The sequence below is a fragment of the Terrapene carolina genome, unplaced genomic scaffold, assembly GCF_002925995.2.
Source record: "Terrapene carolina triunguis isolate 2854851 unplaced genomic scaffold, T_m_triunguis-2.0 Scaffold130, whole genome shotgun sequence".
Classification (NCBI taxonomy): Eukaryota; Metazoa; Chordata; order Testudines; family Emydidae; genus Terrapene; species Terrapene triunguis.
In genome coordinates, this window is record NW_020664481.1 from 2,359,706 (window position 1) to 2,375,819 (window position 16,114).

Consider the following 16,114-nt stretch of genomic DNA (forward strand, 5'->3'; position numbering starts at 1 on the left):
TGTTGGGGATTTGTCCAGAGCATCTCTTTTGCTCCTTTGAGGATCACCCAAACCTTGCTGAAATTCTAAAGGAGTTAGGCTCCTCTGAAAAGGTCCCCAGTTATTGGGTTAGTGATTTTACATGTAGACAGAGGACAAAACCTTCCCCATACACATTGTTGGCTGCTTATTGCTACTTGCTGAAGCTGTGCTCTTTTGACATCGCTTGAGCTTCTTGCTCTCCAGGAGTGAGAATTCTGTGTAGTTGGTATCTCCAAAGAAGGGAGAGTTACTTACCTTGGGATTTGGCTCTGAAGTCATCCTGCTGGGCTCCCCTTCCTTCAGCCACCTCCTGAGATTAGCCTCCCAGAAAAAGAATTTTCACTCTCTTGTGCCTTTTTGTTTTTAATGCACATTTATTTTCTGTAGATGGAACTGGCTTCTCTGAGAACTTTGCCTTCCACTAAGTTGAAGGAACTGTCTAGTATGTTTGGTGGGCAGCATTTATGCTTTGCTGGTGTTGGGAGACACAGCCAGTATGGGGCCTGGCTCATGTTTTGTCCCACTACCATGGCACTACTGGGTGAGCTGCCCCGCCCAAGAGCTAACTCCCACTCCCAGAGCTAGGAGACTTCAGTCAGTCTCCTGCTAGAGACGTAAGACCCAGAACGGAGAATTCTGCACTGATGGTATCATTGGAAATGGTTGTTTCCTTCTTACCACTACCTCAAGATAAGGTTAGAGAGTTTGCTCTTGCTTGAAAAGTTTGCATGGCTCAACCCCACATCATTACAGCCTTATCACAGCCAACAGACCACCTAGGAGACTCAGACCACAGAAATAAATGTATCTCCTACAAGTGGAGAGGGCCAGGGCCCAGTGACCTGAAGACCTTACACCCTTGAGAAGGCAGCTGAAGCAGAAGTCAAATGGGGAAAGAGAGGTGGCCATAATCACACACAGCGCTCTGAAATATTCCCAAGCCCACTCACAGGGACAGAGCAGGCAGTCTCTCATAGTAGATAGTGTGGATAATCATACGATATTCCCACTCATTACTTTGCTAACTGTTTTACTGATCATCAATGTTGACTATTAAGAGTCTTGTCCGTCAGCACCTGACTGATCACCCACTGAAATGAATGGGGCAGTTTATACCTCAGCTATGGTTTCAGAGACTGCAGACCAAGGCATTACTGAATTACACTACTCAGAGTGAGGGGCACAGCTGGAGATGTGTTTTAAAAAAACCAAACAAACAATCTTAGATTCTGGAAAACAAGGCGGCAGCTTGAAGAGGTGGCCAGCACCTGATTGGTGTGTGCCAACTGAACCCAAGACACATCTGAACCCCTTCCACAAAAAGGGAATTGAGCCCGGCAGAACACCTTTTATTTTATTAAAGTATGCAAAGTAGTTAATTTGGGTACACTATTAAAACCTGGCTCGGTCTTTACGATGAACATCTCTACATGTTGAGTGAAGCCACATGACTGGTGATCTCTATCCAGGCACAGCCCATTTCAGCCACTTGCCTCTGTGAAATTGTTAAAGCTACTCAATATCAAATAAAATAATGGAGGCAGGCATTAATTTAAGAGGAGTCCCAAGTTAGATGCATGTGTTTTCTCTATACCCAAGAGGCTGGGAAAGGAGGGCTCCTACACATTGGTGCAGATCAACACCGAAATCGGTCAGAAAAGTTCGGAGACTTTGGCACTGTCAGAGGCTGGTCACTTGGCTTTACCTCCAGACTGCGGTACTTGCGAACTGGGTTTGCCTTGTGTACCTACAAAAACAAAAAGGACAGCTAAGGGTCAGTTACCGTGGTTTAATTACACTCATCCCAATTCTACCATAGTACAGCTCAACAGCCACCAAGAGGATGCAGTCAGGGAGCTGTGTTTAGGCACTAAAGCGTAATGACTGTGCTGCCAGTGGTCTGGGTACTACACTCTAAGCAGGAGTTCTCAACCAGAGGTCCGAGGTCCCCTAGGGGGCCTCGAGCAGGTTTCAGGGGGGCCTCTAAGCAGGGCCAGCATTAGACTCGCTGGGGCCCAGGGCAGAAAGCTGAAGCCACACAGCATGGGGCTGAAGCCTGAACAATGTAGCTTTGTGGGGGGCCCTGTGGCATGGGGCCCCAGGCAGTTGCCCTGTTTGCTACCCCGTAACGCCAGCCCTGGCTTTTATATGCAGTGGCACAGGTGGGCTGTGAAGTTAAGAGAATGTTGGGGGGGCCTCAAAGAAAAAGATTGAGAACCCCTGCCCTAAGCAACATGATGTGCATTTGTAGGAGCCTGCTTTGGTGTTTGTACTGTTCAGTTCAAGCTGTGTACATGTACCCTTAGGCCCTGAAGTGCTGATGTAGCAGGTTAAGAAAGCAATCTGGCACAAGTATCAATAATACCCCCAGAGGGACTGGTTTTTAGACCAATTTAGGAGACGGGGCCTTGGCAGATCACTACAGCAGTAGACTCAGGACTGCACTTGGCTGCTGCATGTCCAAGACAGACAAGTTAATAAGCCCAGTCAGTCTGTGTTCCCGCCCCTGACCAGGAATAGCCGGCTCATTTACCAGTTCCTGTCTCAGCCTGGAGAGTTCTTCTTTCTCCCGCTCAGCCTCCTGCTGTCTTTCCTCTTCTTGAAGCTTCTCTTTTTCAGTTTCCAACATAGCTAGTCGCTTTTCGAACTCTTGACGCTCTTTTGCTCTCTTTTCTGTCGCCAGCTCAAAGCTTTCAGCAACTATGGAACCAGAAAGGTTCTCTAAGTTTAGAAAGAGGGAACAACATTGGCACAACAGTCACCCAAAGCATAGCTATGTTAGAGTTAGACAGAAGTCTCCTCCTCTAGAGGTCCATGCTTCAAGTGGATTAGTGGAGGCTGTTAGGATTTTGGGAGAAGGAAGAGCTTTATGCATCTGGGATGCTTTGATACAGTGTCAGTTCTCCAATAATGGGCCAATGAATGTAGGCGCTGGTCAGTATAGGGCAGAGGTTCCCAAACTTTTCTTATTGTGTACCTCCTTCCAGAGCTACCAGCTGCCAATGTACCCTTACCTTTCTCATCACTGATACTGTGTGTGTTCTTCTTAACACACCTGTCTTTAGCCATCTGTCCATATTTCACTGTTACGTGCACATACAGTTATAGTGCGATGTATACAACTGAAACCAAACAAAAAAAAAAAACACCACGCCCCTGACTAAGTTCTGAGCTCAGCTAGACTGGACAGTTGCTGGGCAACTGAAGCGCACTTTATGGTGATTGGAGGTGACGGCTCTGTAGGTCAGCGTCTGTGTTTTCATTGGCACATCTTGAAGTAAATTAACTACTGTACTGTATTTTATATAACAAATTCCCATAGAGATTTAAAACTTTGGCTGAGTTGCCTAGTATGAAAATGCAATAAATAAATAAAATCCACCATTACACAATTTCTCCCGTGTACCCCCCCAGAGAGGTCTTGCATACCCCCAGGGGTATGCACACACCAGTTTGGGAACCCCTGATCTAGGGCACTTCTTGGAAGAGTTCTTTACAAACAGACTTTTAAGGAGAAGGTTGTTGTAGGATAGAGAACAGACAAAAGCTCCCAGTTCCCACAAACCAAGCTTTGCCCCTCTTCATAAAGGGGAAGGGAGGGAAAGCCTGGCAGCTGCTACAGAAATGTCAGCTGTCTCTACAGGGAGCTCCTTGCATGTGCTGTACCTTATCCCAAGCGAGTAACCATTATCTGCCAACTGCAACGCTGTTAATGCAGCTGCCATGTTAGAACAGAAGATGGAGCAGTGAAGAGGAAACCCCCCCACCCCCCTTTCCCTAGGGACTCAGGCTGTTAGAGAATTTGTTGATTAAGTATTGCACAAGCACCACTAGCTATGTGGATGCTAAAAAGGTATCAGCAGGTTTTCTCAGTGCAGTTCAACAGCACTTATGCGTCAGCCCTGGACTGCCAGCAAGCCAGTGCAGTGAGTGCATGTAACTCCACCTGCTATTGGCTTGCTGTCCTTCTTTGGCACAAAAGGCTCCTGGTGCACAATGGTGTTTGGATTAGCTTTGAAACACGCTGCCTCTTTCTGCCGTTTCAGGTCTTCTTTGATCTGCAGGGGAAGAAGGGTCCTGTCAGGAACTGAGTAATTGAAATGCACCACACTCTCTGCTTCACACAGAACAAAGTTTAGACTTCAGACAATTCAGTAATTGAAAACTGAGAGAATTTAAACCCCAAAGAAATGTAGCCAAGCAGCACTTGTCTGCTTGGCATTTGTACAGTGAGCTGCCTGGAAAGCAGCTTCAGAAGCTAACGGTCAGTTTTATCGCAGCACTTGGAATTCCAACATCAGATTACAGGAGAGCTCCAGCTGTGCACAGCTGGCCTGGGAAACAGCAGGTAACAGCTGTTCCGGGGTGCTTCTCACAATACCAAAAGGTCTGATGAGACTTGAACCCAAGGCAGGATAATTTGCTGTGTGAACCATTGCTAATATACCACTGTGACGAATAAACTGATTTTAGATGCCAGCAAGTCCCATTTCTGCTTAACTGGCACTTCATATAGAAGCCAGACTCTTCAGGCCCAGTTCTGAAGAGTTGCTGTGGCCCGAAGTGCCACAGAATTGCTGTCCCATTAGTCCTACCTGTTGCTGCCAATTCTGCAACTTGGTAGCTCCCCGTTCATCTGTCTGCAGATGGAAGGGCTCTGGTTGTGTTGTGTTCTTCACTTTTTTTTGTGGCAAGTTGATGTGGTCAAACTGAGGCAGGGGTAGTGCTTTGAACTTTGGTACCTACAAGAAACAAAATTCAAACCTGAATAATGGGAAGAGATGTGCTGCTTGGATTAAGATCACCCTTACTTTTCAGGTGGCAAATTTGAAACTGATTAAGGGAAACACTATACTCCCCCATCCTCTGGAGCTTACTGGTACAAGAGATGCCAAGGGTAGGCGTTTTCAAAGGAAACTAAGGGAGTTAAGTGTCCAACTCCTATTGAATTTCAAATGGGATTTTAGCTCCTAAGTCCCTTAGATATTTTTGAAAACCCTAAGGAATTTAGCTGACTCAAGAGGAATGAAGATTTACATGGGTAAGGTTATCCAGCAATGCATTAGTGATTAAAAAGATAACCAATGGTTTAAGAAGGAATAAGGTCTTTCTGCTTCAGGAAATAAATCAGACTAATGGGAGTTAGGAAGAAGTTTGCTTTGCAGGCCTGCCTTTCCATAACTGCCTTTTGAAGGATTTCTTGCACCTTCCTCAGAAGCATCTGTTACTGGCCCCTAGACCACACAGACCAATGCACTGATCCAGAATGGCAGTTCCCATGCTTCCTCTGAATGTTGGGCCAACAAGAACAGAGGGAGAGGAAAACGGGAATTCCATTATTTACCTCCAGGGATTTAAGGACACTGAGATGGACAGTTGGAATATCTTCCCAAGTGAAGATATTCCCTAGAGATCCATTTACTCTTATCAGGGGAACTGACACCCCCCCCAGTGATTTTGTAGCACTCTTGAGATCTTGCAAAATAGGTTTGCAAAAAGCTGTACAGCTGGTCAGTCTACATGAGCAGTTTTGCTTGAACATGAAACCCCACAAGCATTTCTGCCAGTAGCAAGAGATGGGATTTTTTCTTTTTTTTTGGAAACAGAGTAATCCAAGACATTTCCCAGCACGCACCTCCTCTTTCTGCAGCTCTTCTATTTTTTTCTCCTTTTGCATCCACCTCTCTCTGTCACGAGAGTCAAAAGAGAAGGGGCACACTTCCACATGCCTCTGCTCGGGGGCTTTAGGTTTGAAGGGCACTCCATAGTGTGGCATGGGGTTAGCTTTGATCACCGGGACCACCTCCTCTCTCTAAAGAAACAGCAGCATTAAGGAGACAGGCTGAGACACACAAGAGACACACTGATCCCCTGACCAGTGTTGTTCTTTGATGGCAGGTTTAAGACTTTTGGTGATGGGAGATTCCTAGTGTTGCTAAAAATGAAGGGCTTAAGACTGGCATATTGTCCTCTCCTACTAAGAGGCACGGTACAGTGTAACAGACTGCCACAGGAATAATAACACAGGTATCAGTCTTGAGGCTTCTTGGGGAACAAGCTGAACAATGCAAAAATCTTGCTTGTTCTACTACTCACTAAGGTTGGATTGTAGTTTCTCCACCCACCCTCAAGGGCCCTGGGTCTCCCCAGGTGGACCATGGTAGCACCAAGGTGTTCGAGCCGGAAAGGCCTTCATCCTGTTTATGAAGAAGCTCCCCTTGCACCTAGAATAACTATAGCGAAAAATACAAATCCTGAATGTCCACTTCCCTCCCCAGCAGATTAGCATCAGGGCCAGAGCCCTCACTCCTCAAGAAGGCTATAAGCCATGTAGTTTTCCCCAGGAAGACAAAGTTAGTGACAGCAGCAAAGGGCATACCTTCAGTACCTCAGGAGCCCAAACAACATCCCTTAAAATAAAAGGTCTACTCAGTTAAATGTATTTTCTTAAGAGGATTTGATTTCTCTGAAGGACAGATAAAAGTGATTCCCTTTGGGAGGTAATGGCCATTGGAAAGAGGGCTAATTGGAGGTCTCTCCACTGAGTCATTTTCCCCCAAGTTTGAAGGCAAGAAGTGCTTAACTAGAACACCCATTACTGCTTGTGAAGTCGCTGCTGGTTGGCTATGGGAAGGGTAGGGTCCCAGCTGCCACATGTTATGGAGACCAGAAACCCTCCCAAATTAGTCACCTTTTCTTCCTCGCTATCAGGCATTCGGACTCTGTTCTTCAGCGCAAAGGCTGGGGATTTAGGAACGGTAACAGGAAGGGGCTTCTTTTCTGGAACACCCTGTCAGGAGGAGATAGTAAAGTGAGAATTTAGCCCTGACTAGGCAATACTTCACAGGAGCACCCTAGCATAAATTAACCTACTGTAGCTCTTCCCTGATGTGAAGTGATATTTGGAGCTCTTTGGTAGACACAAACTGCAGTAAGCATCATAGAGAAATAGGGAAGCATGCTCTGAAATGGAAGCTTACTGCTGCTTCAGATGTTCTCGTTTCTTGAGCAGAGCTTGTGTTGCAAGAGTTCTTACCACAATATCCTCCAAGATTTTAGCTGGACATGGCCTGGAATGGAATTCAAAATGCTCCTCCTCCTTCTGCTTCTTGCTCTCTCGCTCCTGAATCCTTTTTTCAATTTCCAAGTCAAATCCAATAGGCTGTGTGGGCTCTTTCACAGGGGGTTTCTTGGGCAGGATTGGCCCACCCTCTATGATCCTTGGATTAAGCTCCTGAGCTTTGAATTTGTATCTGCATGAAGAATGAGGGGACAATCATCTACACACAGAACAAGGCAGAGAACAGTCATAAGTCGTTTTTCCCTTGCCACCACCGCAGAAATCAGCAACAGTGACCAACAGTTGAGCCTTGCATATTTCACCTTATGCATAGCTCCACTTCCTTACTAGGAGTCAGCAAGGATCAACTAAGCCACTCACCACATTCCCCAGGCGCAATCTTACCCACTGGATTAAGTGACTACATGTTTTTATTTTAGAACTCAACTAGGGGGGAAAAAAAAAAACAAAAAAAAACACACACAACAAGTCTGGTTGTAGGAGAGTTTATACTGCATGTGGTGATTGTACTTGCTTATTAGGGGAGTGTTACTAACTAACTCTTGGCCAAGAGTTAGAGTCCTTTCCTTTTATGAACTGGATCATTTTCCATATCTACATTAAATTATCAATCCTATATCCTTTTGCTTTAAATCTAGATACATTAAGCTCATTTACACAGTTGTTTATAGCTTTACACAAGACTGTTCCTCAGAAGCAGTAGTTTAGCACCTGGAGACTTTTGGGTTGGTTAAAGGTTGCTCTGTGGACACTAGGATATTTCAGTGTCTAAACAATGCTTCTACTTACTGTCGGAGCTTCTCTATTTCCTCTGCCTCCAACTCAGCTGCACTCTTGCAAGTTACAGGTCTTAAGCGCTGTTTGGTTTGAAGCAGTGGAGTTTTGGGCTGCGTAAGCCTGGCCTTCAGTGGCTTTACTGGAATTGGACCTACAAATCCAAATCACAGAAACTAGCAATTAATAGCCGGAACTGAAACAGATAATTTTAATTAGAGCAGATGGCCAGGCTCAGAGACACTCATATAAAGTAGGCAGAACCTTAACAAGTTACTGCTTCCTGCTCCCCTGTTACATGGGTGCACAAATTACCAGCTAGCCCACTTCACTAAGGCTTACTTTCATCGGTCCTCCTGCTCCTCAAATGGTAACGAGAGGGAGTACGTTTCTGGAAGTTTTCAATCTGCTGAGCAAGGGGGACATACTCTGATGTAGTTTCTTCAAACTTCCTTTTGTTGCCACAGGAGAGATTGAAAGGTTTGGGGACGGTGGGCCCCTTCACCACTCGTGCCTGGAAAGAGAAGTTGCTGGTCATTGTAGCAATCTAAACAAGGCACTCCACCAAAGCTTCACTCCTACACCAGTGTAAGATGTCCATCTTCCCGCTAGTAAGGGAAAGTGTCAATGCTTAACAGGAGGGAGGCACTGTACAATTGTTCATTTAATCCTCAATGCCAACTGATTAAGGCATTCTAATCTCCTCCTTATGTTCTGGTCTGCCACCTCAGATACCATAGTCATATCTTCAATTTATATTAAATGGACCCCCTGAAGTTTTCTTGCTGTTAAAGTAGTTTTGGGAGAAGAGGAGAAGAGAATCCATGCAGAGATGAGAGCACAGCTCCCACGGATTTGAACAGATGTGCATGCTCAGCACTGCTGAGGATAGACCCTACTGCATTGATACTCAGATGTAGCTAAATAAGCGGACTCCAGCTTGGAAATCGAATCCTTGGTAGGTTACTAGGGATGAGGACTTGTAATAGCCTTGCTGATAAGGAATCACCTGTAAGGGAAGAATACTTAGCTCCCCATCTCAGATATCTGACGAGTAGGTGTACCGGGGAAGGCATACTACTCTATTTTCAGAGGATCCTCTTTTTGGAGCCTCATGGGAACTCAACCTGTTGGACTAGTAGATGGGATTCCAGATTCCACCTCCACCACTTATGAGCTGACTGGACATACGACAAGCTCTGGGATGGGCCAGACTGGAAACTCTGCAGAGGTGCTGACAGCCAGCACGGCGATGCTCAGTAAGACCACAGCACCTCTATTAGTCGGTCACATCCCACATGACCTCTTACACTCACACCCAGTGAATTACCACCAGCAAATCCCACATTAGCAAACAGTGGAACAGGAAGAGCCACCAATAGATTTAGAACAATCAGGTAGCACCCTTGCTGCCCTATCCTCTCACCGGAGATGGAGGGTGCTTTCTCAGTGCTGCTATGAAATCCAGCTTCTTGTATTCATTCCCAGGTTGGCTCTCTGTGTGCTGTTTAATCCTCTCGTCTGTGCAGAAATGGAAGTCAATTGGCTTTGTTACCTGGCCAGTTGTTTTCTTCACAGGTTGTCCTAAAAAGGAGAAAAACCCATGAGACTGATACCAGAGGAGCAGTTTATGCTCATCCAAAACCTGTGTTCTCCATGCAGTTATGTGCATTATATCAGGCCTGCAAACTCATCCTCAGCCCTTTATATTTCACAAGATAATTAAGCTTTGTTTCCAGACAGATTTGTGGCCCAATACACTTTAGACATGCCATTTGATATGGTCCCAGAAACATGCTGTTAAGAATGTGGAAAATCTGTTTTTGTGGATAGGTCTACCTCGGTCTATTCAATTATAGCCATGTTGTCGGCTACATGGTGCAGAGATCTGACTCTGATCCAAATAGAGTTACATCTGCAAGAAAGCAGATCATGGTTGTAGCCAGCCCATCCCCAACACTTAAATACTAAAGAACTTGGAAATGGTTAAAAGCCTCAGTCCTGAAAGTATGGGGAAGAGGAGGGTCTGGAGATTAAGGCCTACAGTGAAATTAATGCAGATTAAGGTAGGGTGTGAATTTAAAGCAGAGGAGCTATTCCTGACTAACTCCCTGTGTGAGTGCTCTTATCCTGGATTAACCCAATCCACTTCCAAAGTGGATTACACCACTACGGAACAAAACCCTTATTCCAGAAATCAGAGTATCCACACAGGGAGTCCTAGTTAAGGCTGCGAATCATTCATAGAGGTCGCAGCGTCCAGGACTTTCTAGGACCTCCGTGAATTTTGCTGCACTGGTGTGGCTGAACCCAGGACCACCCCAGCAGCTGGGGCAGCCTCGGGGAAAGCCGCCCCGGCCACTGCTCTGGCAGCCCCAGGCAGCTAGTCCTGGAGCGATGGGGCAGGGGGCAGCACCTGGCCACCTCCCTACTGGAGCAGCAGCAGGGCCACAGGCCCCCCTGGCCTGTTGGTGGGGGGCACCACGTGCTGCCCCCTCCCCCCCCCCAACTGCAGCAGTTTCAACCAGTTTGTCTGGTACTGACGTTAGGCTCACTGGTCTATAATTGCCAGGAGTGCATCTAGAGCCTTTTTAAAAAATTGGTGTCACAGTAGCTATCCTCCAGTCATCTCGTACAGAAGCAGATTTAAAGGATAGGTTACATACCACAATTAGCAGTTCTGCAATGTCACATTTGAGCTCCTTCAGAACCTACCATCTGGTCCTGGTGATTTATTACTGTTTAATTCACCAATTTGTTCCAAAACCTCCTCTAATGACACCTCAATCTGGGACAGTTCCTCAGACTTGTCACCTAAAAAGAATGGCTCAGGTTTGGGAATCTCCCTCACATCCTCAGCCATGAACACTGATGCAAAGAATTCATTTAGTTTCTCCACGATGGCCTTAATCTTCCTTGAGTGCTCCTGTACCATCTCAATTGTCCAGTGGCCCCACCAGTTGTTTAAAAGGCTTCCTGCTTCTGATGTACTTAATTTTTTTGCTATTACTTTGAGTCTTTGGCTAGCTGTTCTCCAAATTCTTTTTTGGCCTAATTATATTTTTATACTTCATTTGCCAGAGTTTATGTTCCTTTCTAGTTTCCTCAATAGGGTTTAACTTCCACTTTTTAATGGATGCCTTTTTGCCTCCGTTTCTTTTACTTTGTTTAGCCACGGTAGCACTTTTTTGGTCCTCTAACTATGTTTTTAGTCTGCACCCGTAGGGCCCACACACAGGGACTTACAGTGCAGTACTCTGGTGCATGCGGATACTCACACCGCTGAATTGTGGTACAGTGCAGATAAGACAAGAGTCCTCAGAAAGCAGGGATACCAGAGTTAAGTCAGGACCATCTAACAGTTTGTCTACAGATAGACACTCAGGAAAATTAAAGGTGTGAATTTAAAAAAATGGATCCATGAAATTGCATTGGATGGAGTATTCCCTCTCTACTCTGCGGAGCACTCAGTGGTCCAAAGTGATACAGGGCCAGGCACGGTAGAAAGGGGATAGTCGGGACAAAAAAAGAGAAGGTGGGGTGGATCCAGTTCTTGCTCTGGTGAGCCGTCCTTGACCGCCCCTTCAAAAGGCCTGTCTCTGGCCGGAAGGAGGCTTGGGTTGGCCAGAGTCCTGGCCTGAGGACGGGTGCGGCTTTTTCCTGCTGCTCCTAGTCCTTCTCCAGGAACCGTCCTGACAATTCTGTTGGTAGAACCTTGGAGGAGGTTGTGCCCTGAAGTGCTTCCGCTGAGTGGCGGGAGTGTGTAGGCCCAAGGCTTTGAGGGTGGCTCTAGAAATCTTTCAGGCTACGTAGCCTTTTATCTGTCTTCTCGGCAAACAGTCACACCCTCAAAGGAGAGGTCCTGTATGGTCTGCTGGACCTCGTACGGGAGACCAGAGACCTGGACACCCAGGAGCCCCTTCTCATGGCCACCCCTGTAGCCATGACTCATGGCAGCATCAGCACCGTCCAGCACAGCCTGGAGGGAAGCTTGTGAAATTAGCTTGCCCTCTTCAACCAAGGCTGAAAACTCGGCCTGGGAGTCTAGGGGGAGCAGTTCCGTAAATTTTGCCATTACCGCACAGGAATTATAAGAGAACCAACTGACAATGCCCTGTTGGTTGGAATCCACCCATATAATAGTCCTTTCTCCCGAAAAGAGAGAGTTTTTTTAGTCTCCGTTTTTGGGAGAGGGCCCTTGGAAGCCTTGCCACTTGTACTCATTGGCAGTGTTCACAACAAGGGAATCAGGTTGTGAGTGGGAATATAGGTGGTGTTAGTCCTTAGAAGGCACAAAGTATTGCCATTTGCCACCCATGGCCAAGTGCAACAACGAGGCTGGGGTCTGCCACAGGGTCTTGGTGGTGTCCGCAATGGTTTTTTATGAGCGGCAGGGCAATACGGGAAGGTCCAGAGGGCGCAAGGATATCCACCATGGGATCAGAATACTCAACTACCTCCTCTGCCTTGATGCCCAGACCCTGGGCAACCCGACGCAGCAACTGCTGCAACACCCTATTGCCTTCAAGTGTTGGTGCTATGGCAGTGCCCGCCAGGGCTTCATCTGGCGACGACGAGGAGGAGGCCCCCCCAAAAGGTGGCTGCTCCCTGCTGTCAGCGCCCAAGAGGGCCCGGGTAGGTGCCGAGGTGGACAGCGCCATGCCCCTCAGTGCTGGGGCTGTGGAGGACGGTATTGGTGCCGCTGTCGGTGCAGGAGCCACTGTCCATGCAGGAGCCGAGTCTAAGCCAGTGCCGATGGCGTCGACGCAGGTGGTGGCTGCTCGATCGACTGGAGGTGGGATAAAGGTGGCCAAAGCTACCGAAATCACCGAGTGGGACCCCTGGCTCTGGTGGAAGGCCCAGGGAGTCCAGAAGGGCCACTGTGATAGGTTCTACCACTGCGGTGGCCATCATGCCTGGCAAGCCCATTTGTCCCGCCACAACCGGGACCTCCTGCTCTTGTCAGAGCGGTAGGAATCTGACTCCGAGGTCTCAGAAAAGGAAGACCACGGAGAAGCTGTACTTTGGGGAACCGATCATTGGGAGCTCGGGGACCGACTGGGATCTCTCCCCGGAGGAGCTAGCACCAGAGGGTGCCATGGAGAAGGAGAATGCTGGGACATCATTGCCGGCTTCCCTCTTGATTGCACGTGGGACCAGGGTGGTGCTGATGGTGCTCTCTGGCTTCTTTTTCTTCTAAGACACTGGCAATGAGATCGGTGTTTGCCTGCCGGTTGGCTGTGGGAGGAGCCATGCCAGTGCTCAGCGTCTCGGGAAGAGTCCTTTCTTGGCACCGGTTCCTGGGAGGTGCTGGGGTGCTCTGCATCAACGATTACATGCTGGGTGAGAGGTCCTCTGACCCCGGGTCCAAGTGGGGGCAGAGAGCTGCCTCCATAAGGAGAACTTTGAGCCGCTGGTCCCTTTCTTTAATAGTTCTGGGATGGAACTCGTGGCAAATCTTACAACGGTCCTTTTGGTGACCTTCCCCAGGCACCTTAAACTAAAGGCATGAGGGTCACTCTTTGGCATGTGCTTAGTGCAGACCTCTCAGGTTTTAAACCCTGGGGACTGCGGCATACCACGGCTCCAGGGAGTCGGGGGGGTGTGTGTAAACCCCCCAACTAAAGAACTATGGCACTTGACAGGGAGTGATGTGTACCAGTGCTGGTGAGGCCAGGCTGGAGCTATCAATATCACCAAAGCTTGTTCCCTCCGTATCTTGAGGAGCACCTTGTGAACGAGAGGGATAGGCGGAAACGCATATAGGAAATAGCCTCCCCCTCGGAAAGTCTGGCACGCGAGGCGTACCGCTCTCTGTTCTCCGACATTGACGTGGAGAGCAAGTTCCGCCTGAGAACAGAGGCCTTGAGTCACCTGATTGGAATTGACATGAACAAGCACTCGAAGAAGAAAGCAGGGATACCAAGGTTAACTCAGGACTATCTAACAGTTTTTCTACAGATAGACACTCAGGAAAATTAATCCAAATTAATTAAAGGTGTGAATTTAAAACACAGATTCATTAAATGGCATTAAGTCCCTGTGTGGATGCTCTTGTTCAGAATTAAAGTGACCTTAATTTGGCACAAAACTGAATTAAGCTAAACCAAATTAATACTGAACCCGGCCCTTGTTGCTGCCAACTCAGACGGGCAGAAGGGTTACATAGACAAGCCCCAAGTCTTCAGGGAAGTGATAAGCATAAGTAAGAAGATATATATGTAGACCTTTTGTTATTTTTACCCTTTTGTTTCAGAGAAGCTGTCTACAGTCACTGCATTTTCATACTGAGGACATGCCCAAAGGAAAGCATCTGGCAGGTGCCAAACCCTGTTGGGGCCTGCCACCTGCCAAGGAACCAGTCTAAAACTGGGGTGAATCATGGGATTCTACTCTGAGAAGTGGAAGTGCTGCTCTGTCCCTGGAACCATGACATGCATCAACCCAAATCCTCCAGACTAGAATTCATACAAGACACAAGATAATCTGTGGATGGGTTAGTGAAATCAGGATATATCAGATGCCCATGTCAGGATCAGTGCATTTTACTTAGAGTACACCCACCAAAGAAATGGAAGGTGAGAAGCAAACAGCTAAGGGGGCTCAAACTGCATTCCATGTTCTTAGAAATGGCCATACATTGACATTTCCCTCCAGAAGGCACTATCCATAGCCACACCCTCACGGGTCACTAGGAGGGCATGGGATGCTAAGCCTCCATGTTTAGCTAGAGCCTACCTGAGCCAGCAATAGCAGCTATCAGGGACTCTTCATTCTTTTTGCGCAGATCCATTGTCTCCTGCTGCAATTGCTTCATCTTTTCCAGCTCCTGCTCCTCTGTGCTCTTTAGCTTGCCAGAAAGATACTTCCTCCTGAAAGAGTGAAGTATGTCAGAAAGGTAGAGAGAGGAGTTGTGATGCATGGCCAGAAAGGGTTAAACATCCTATAAAATAAATAACTCTCAAAAGACATGTGGAGGGATAATATATGAGTAGGGTCAATGATGTAATCAACAGTCCCTGTCTGTGCTGTATTCTGATACTTCAGAGATCAAAAGAACATCCTAGCATTTAAATGAATTGTAAACACGGGATATCTCTGTATTCATCTCTCTTTGAAGTGTACTCTGAATGTTGGAGGAACAAGCAAATGGCCTTATGTTAATTCGTATAGCTAAGTACTAGTGATGGACCTCCTTCAAAGTCATCCTAATGACCTTCTGTTCCCCGAGGAAATACCAACTTGTCAAAAAAGGACATTAAATTGTATAAAAGATCCTTTGGTCCTGATTCTGTCATCTCAGATCTGCTTGGGCTTCATCTGGGAAGTTTGAGTCGCAAGACAGGTCCCAGTTATGCTGGTACGCCCTGAATATGATATTTGGATATCGGACTATAACCTATGAACTATTTCTAAAAGAGCTCTTTGCAACTACAAAGCTCACCATCTCTGCTATGAATCTGAATCTTAAGAATTGAATTAATGTCTGTCTTTCATTTTTTTAATAAATTTTAGTTTAGTTAATAAGAACTAGCTGTAGAGTGTTTTGGGTAAGATCTGGAATATTCAATAACCAGGGAGGTAATGTCTCCAACCCTTTGGGATTGGTAGAACATTTTCTTTTATATGATGAAATAAGATTTTCAGAAATCATCATATTTGACTTAGGTGCCTGGATGGAGGCCTGAGGCTGGATCCTTTAAGGGAACTGTATTGTTTGGACTTCTGAGTAACCAGTGAGGTAATAAAGAAGCTGTTTTATGCTGTCTTGAAAAATCTAAGTATTGGAATATCCACCAGCTTTTTGGGGATTGTCTGCTCCATTCTTTGCAGTTCACCCTAATTGAATGACTACAGCTGGCCCCCACTAGGACCCCGGTCGCAGGAGTGAACAACTTCCACAAGTTTACAGGAGGTTTACCTGCTCCTCTTCAACAGCCTGAGGAGATACTAATCCCTTGCCAAACCTCTATGATCTCAACAAACGTAACTTCCCATTTCTATTGGATATTGCATTCCCACCTCACAGACACATCAACTGAAGATCTGCAGTGCAGAAGTCTAACTCTCAAGTTCCAGAGACACTGTTCAACAGAGTAAAGCCTATATTTTTGGCTAACTACAGTCTTTGATTTTGTATCTCAAGGAGTCCACATACAGCTAGTTGGGCTACCTCCTCATTTGTACTTGAGGATTACTGCGTACATACTCAGAACACTTTGCGGGCACACTGCCTCT

At 46.7% G+C, this 16,114-nt stretch overlaps 1 protein-coding gene across 6 annotated transcripts in view; it reads right to left on the reverse strand.

The window, feature by feature from the left end:
- Positions 1-1,361: 1,361 nt before the first annotated feature.
- Positions 1,362-16,114, reverse strand: part of TPX2 (TPX2 microtubule nucleation factor) — a 35,197-nt gene continuing 20,444 nt past the window's right edge. For 4 of the 6 annotated variants that reach the window (XM_024200897.3, XM_024200896.2, XM_024200900.2 and 1 more), the window contains 11 exons: positions 14,615-14,748; positions 9,303-9,460; positions 8,219-8,390; positions 7,892-8,030; positions 7,058-7,274; positions 6,713-6,811; positions 5,657-5,833; positions 4,617-4,763; positions 3,968-4,079; positions 2,555-2,742; positions 1,362-1,768 (listed from right to left, as the gene is read on the reverse strand). In XM_024200897.3, the coding sequence (XP_024056665.2) occupies positions 1,658-1,768; positions 2,555-2,742; positions 3,968-4,079; positions 4,617-4,763; positions 5,657-5,833; positions 6,713-6,811; positions 7,058-7,274; positions 7,892-8,030; positions 8,219-8,390; positions 9,303-9,460; positions 14,615-14,748 (1,654 nt within the window). In that variant the 3' untranslated portion in view covers positions 1,362-1,657. The remainder of the gene's footprint in view (positions 1,769-2,554; positions 2,743-3,967; positions 4,080-4,616; positions 4,764-5,656; positions 5,834-6,712; positions 6,812-7,057; positions 7,275-7,891; positions 8,031-8,218; positions 8,391-9,302; positions 9,461-14,614; positions 14,749-16,114) is intronic. The other 2 variants (XM_024200901.2, XM_024200898.2) reach the window with 1 other exon arrangement.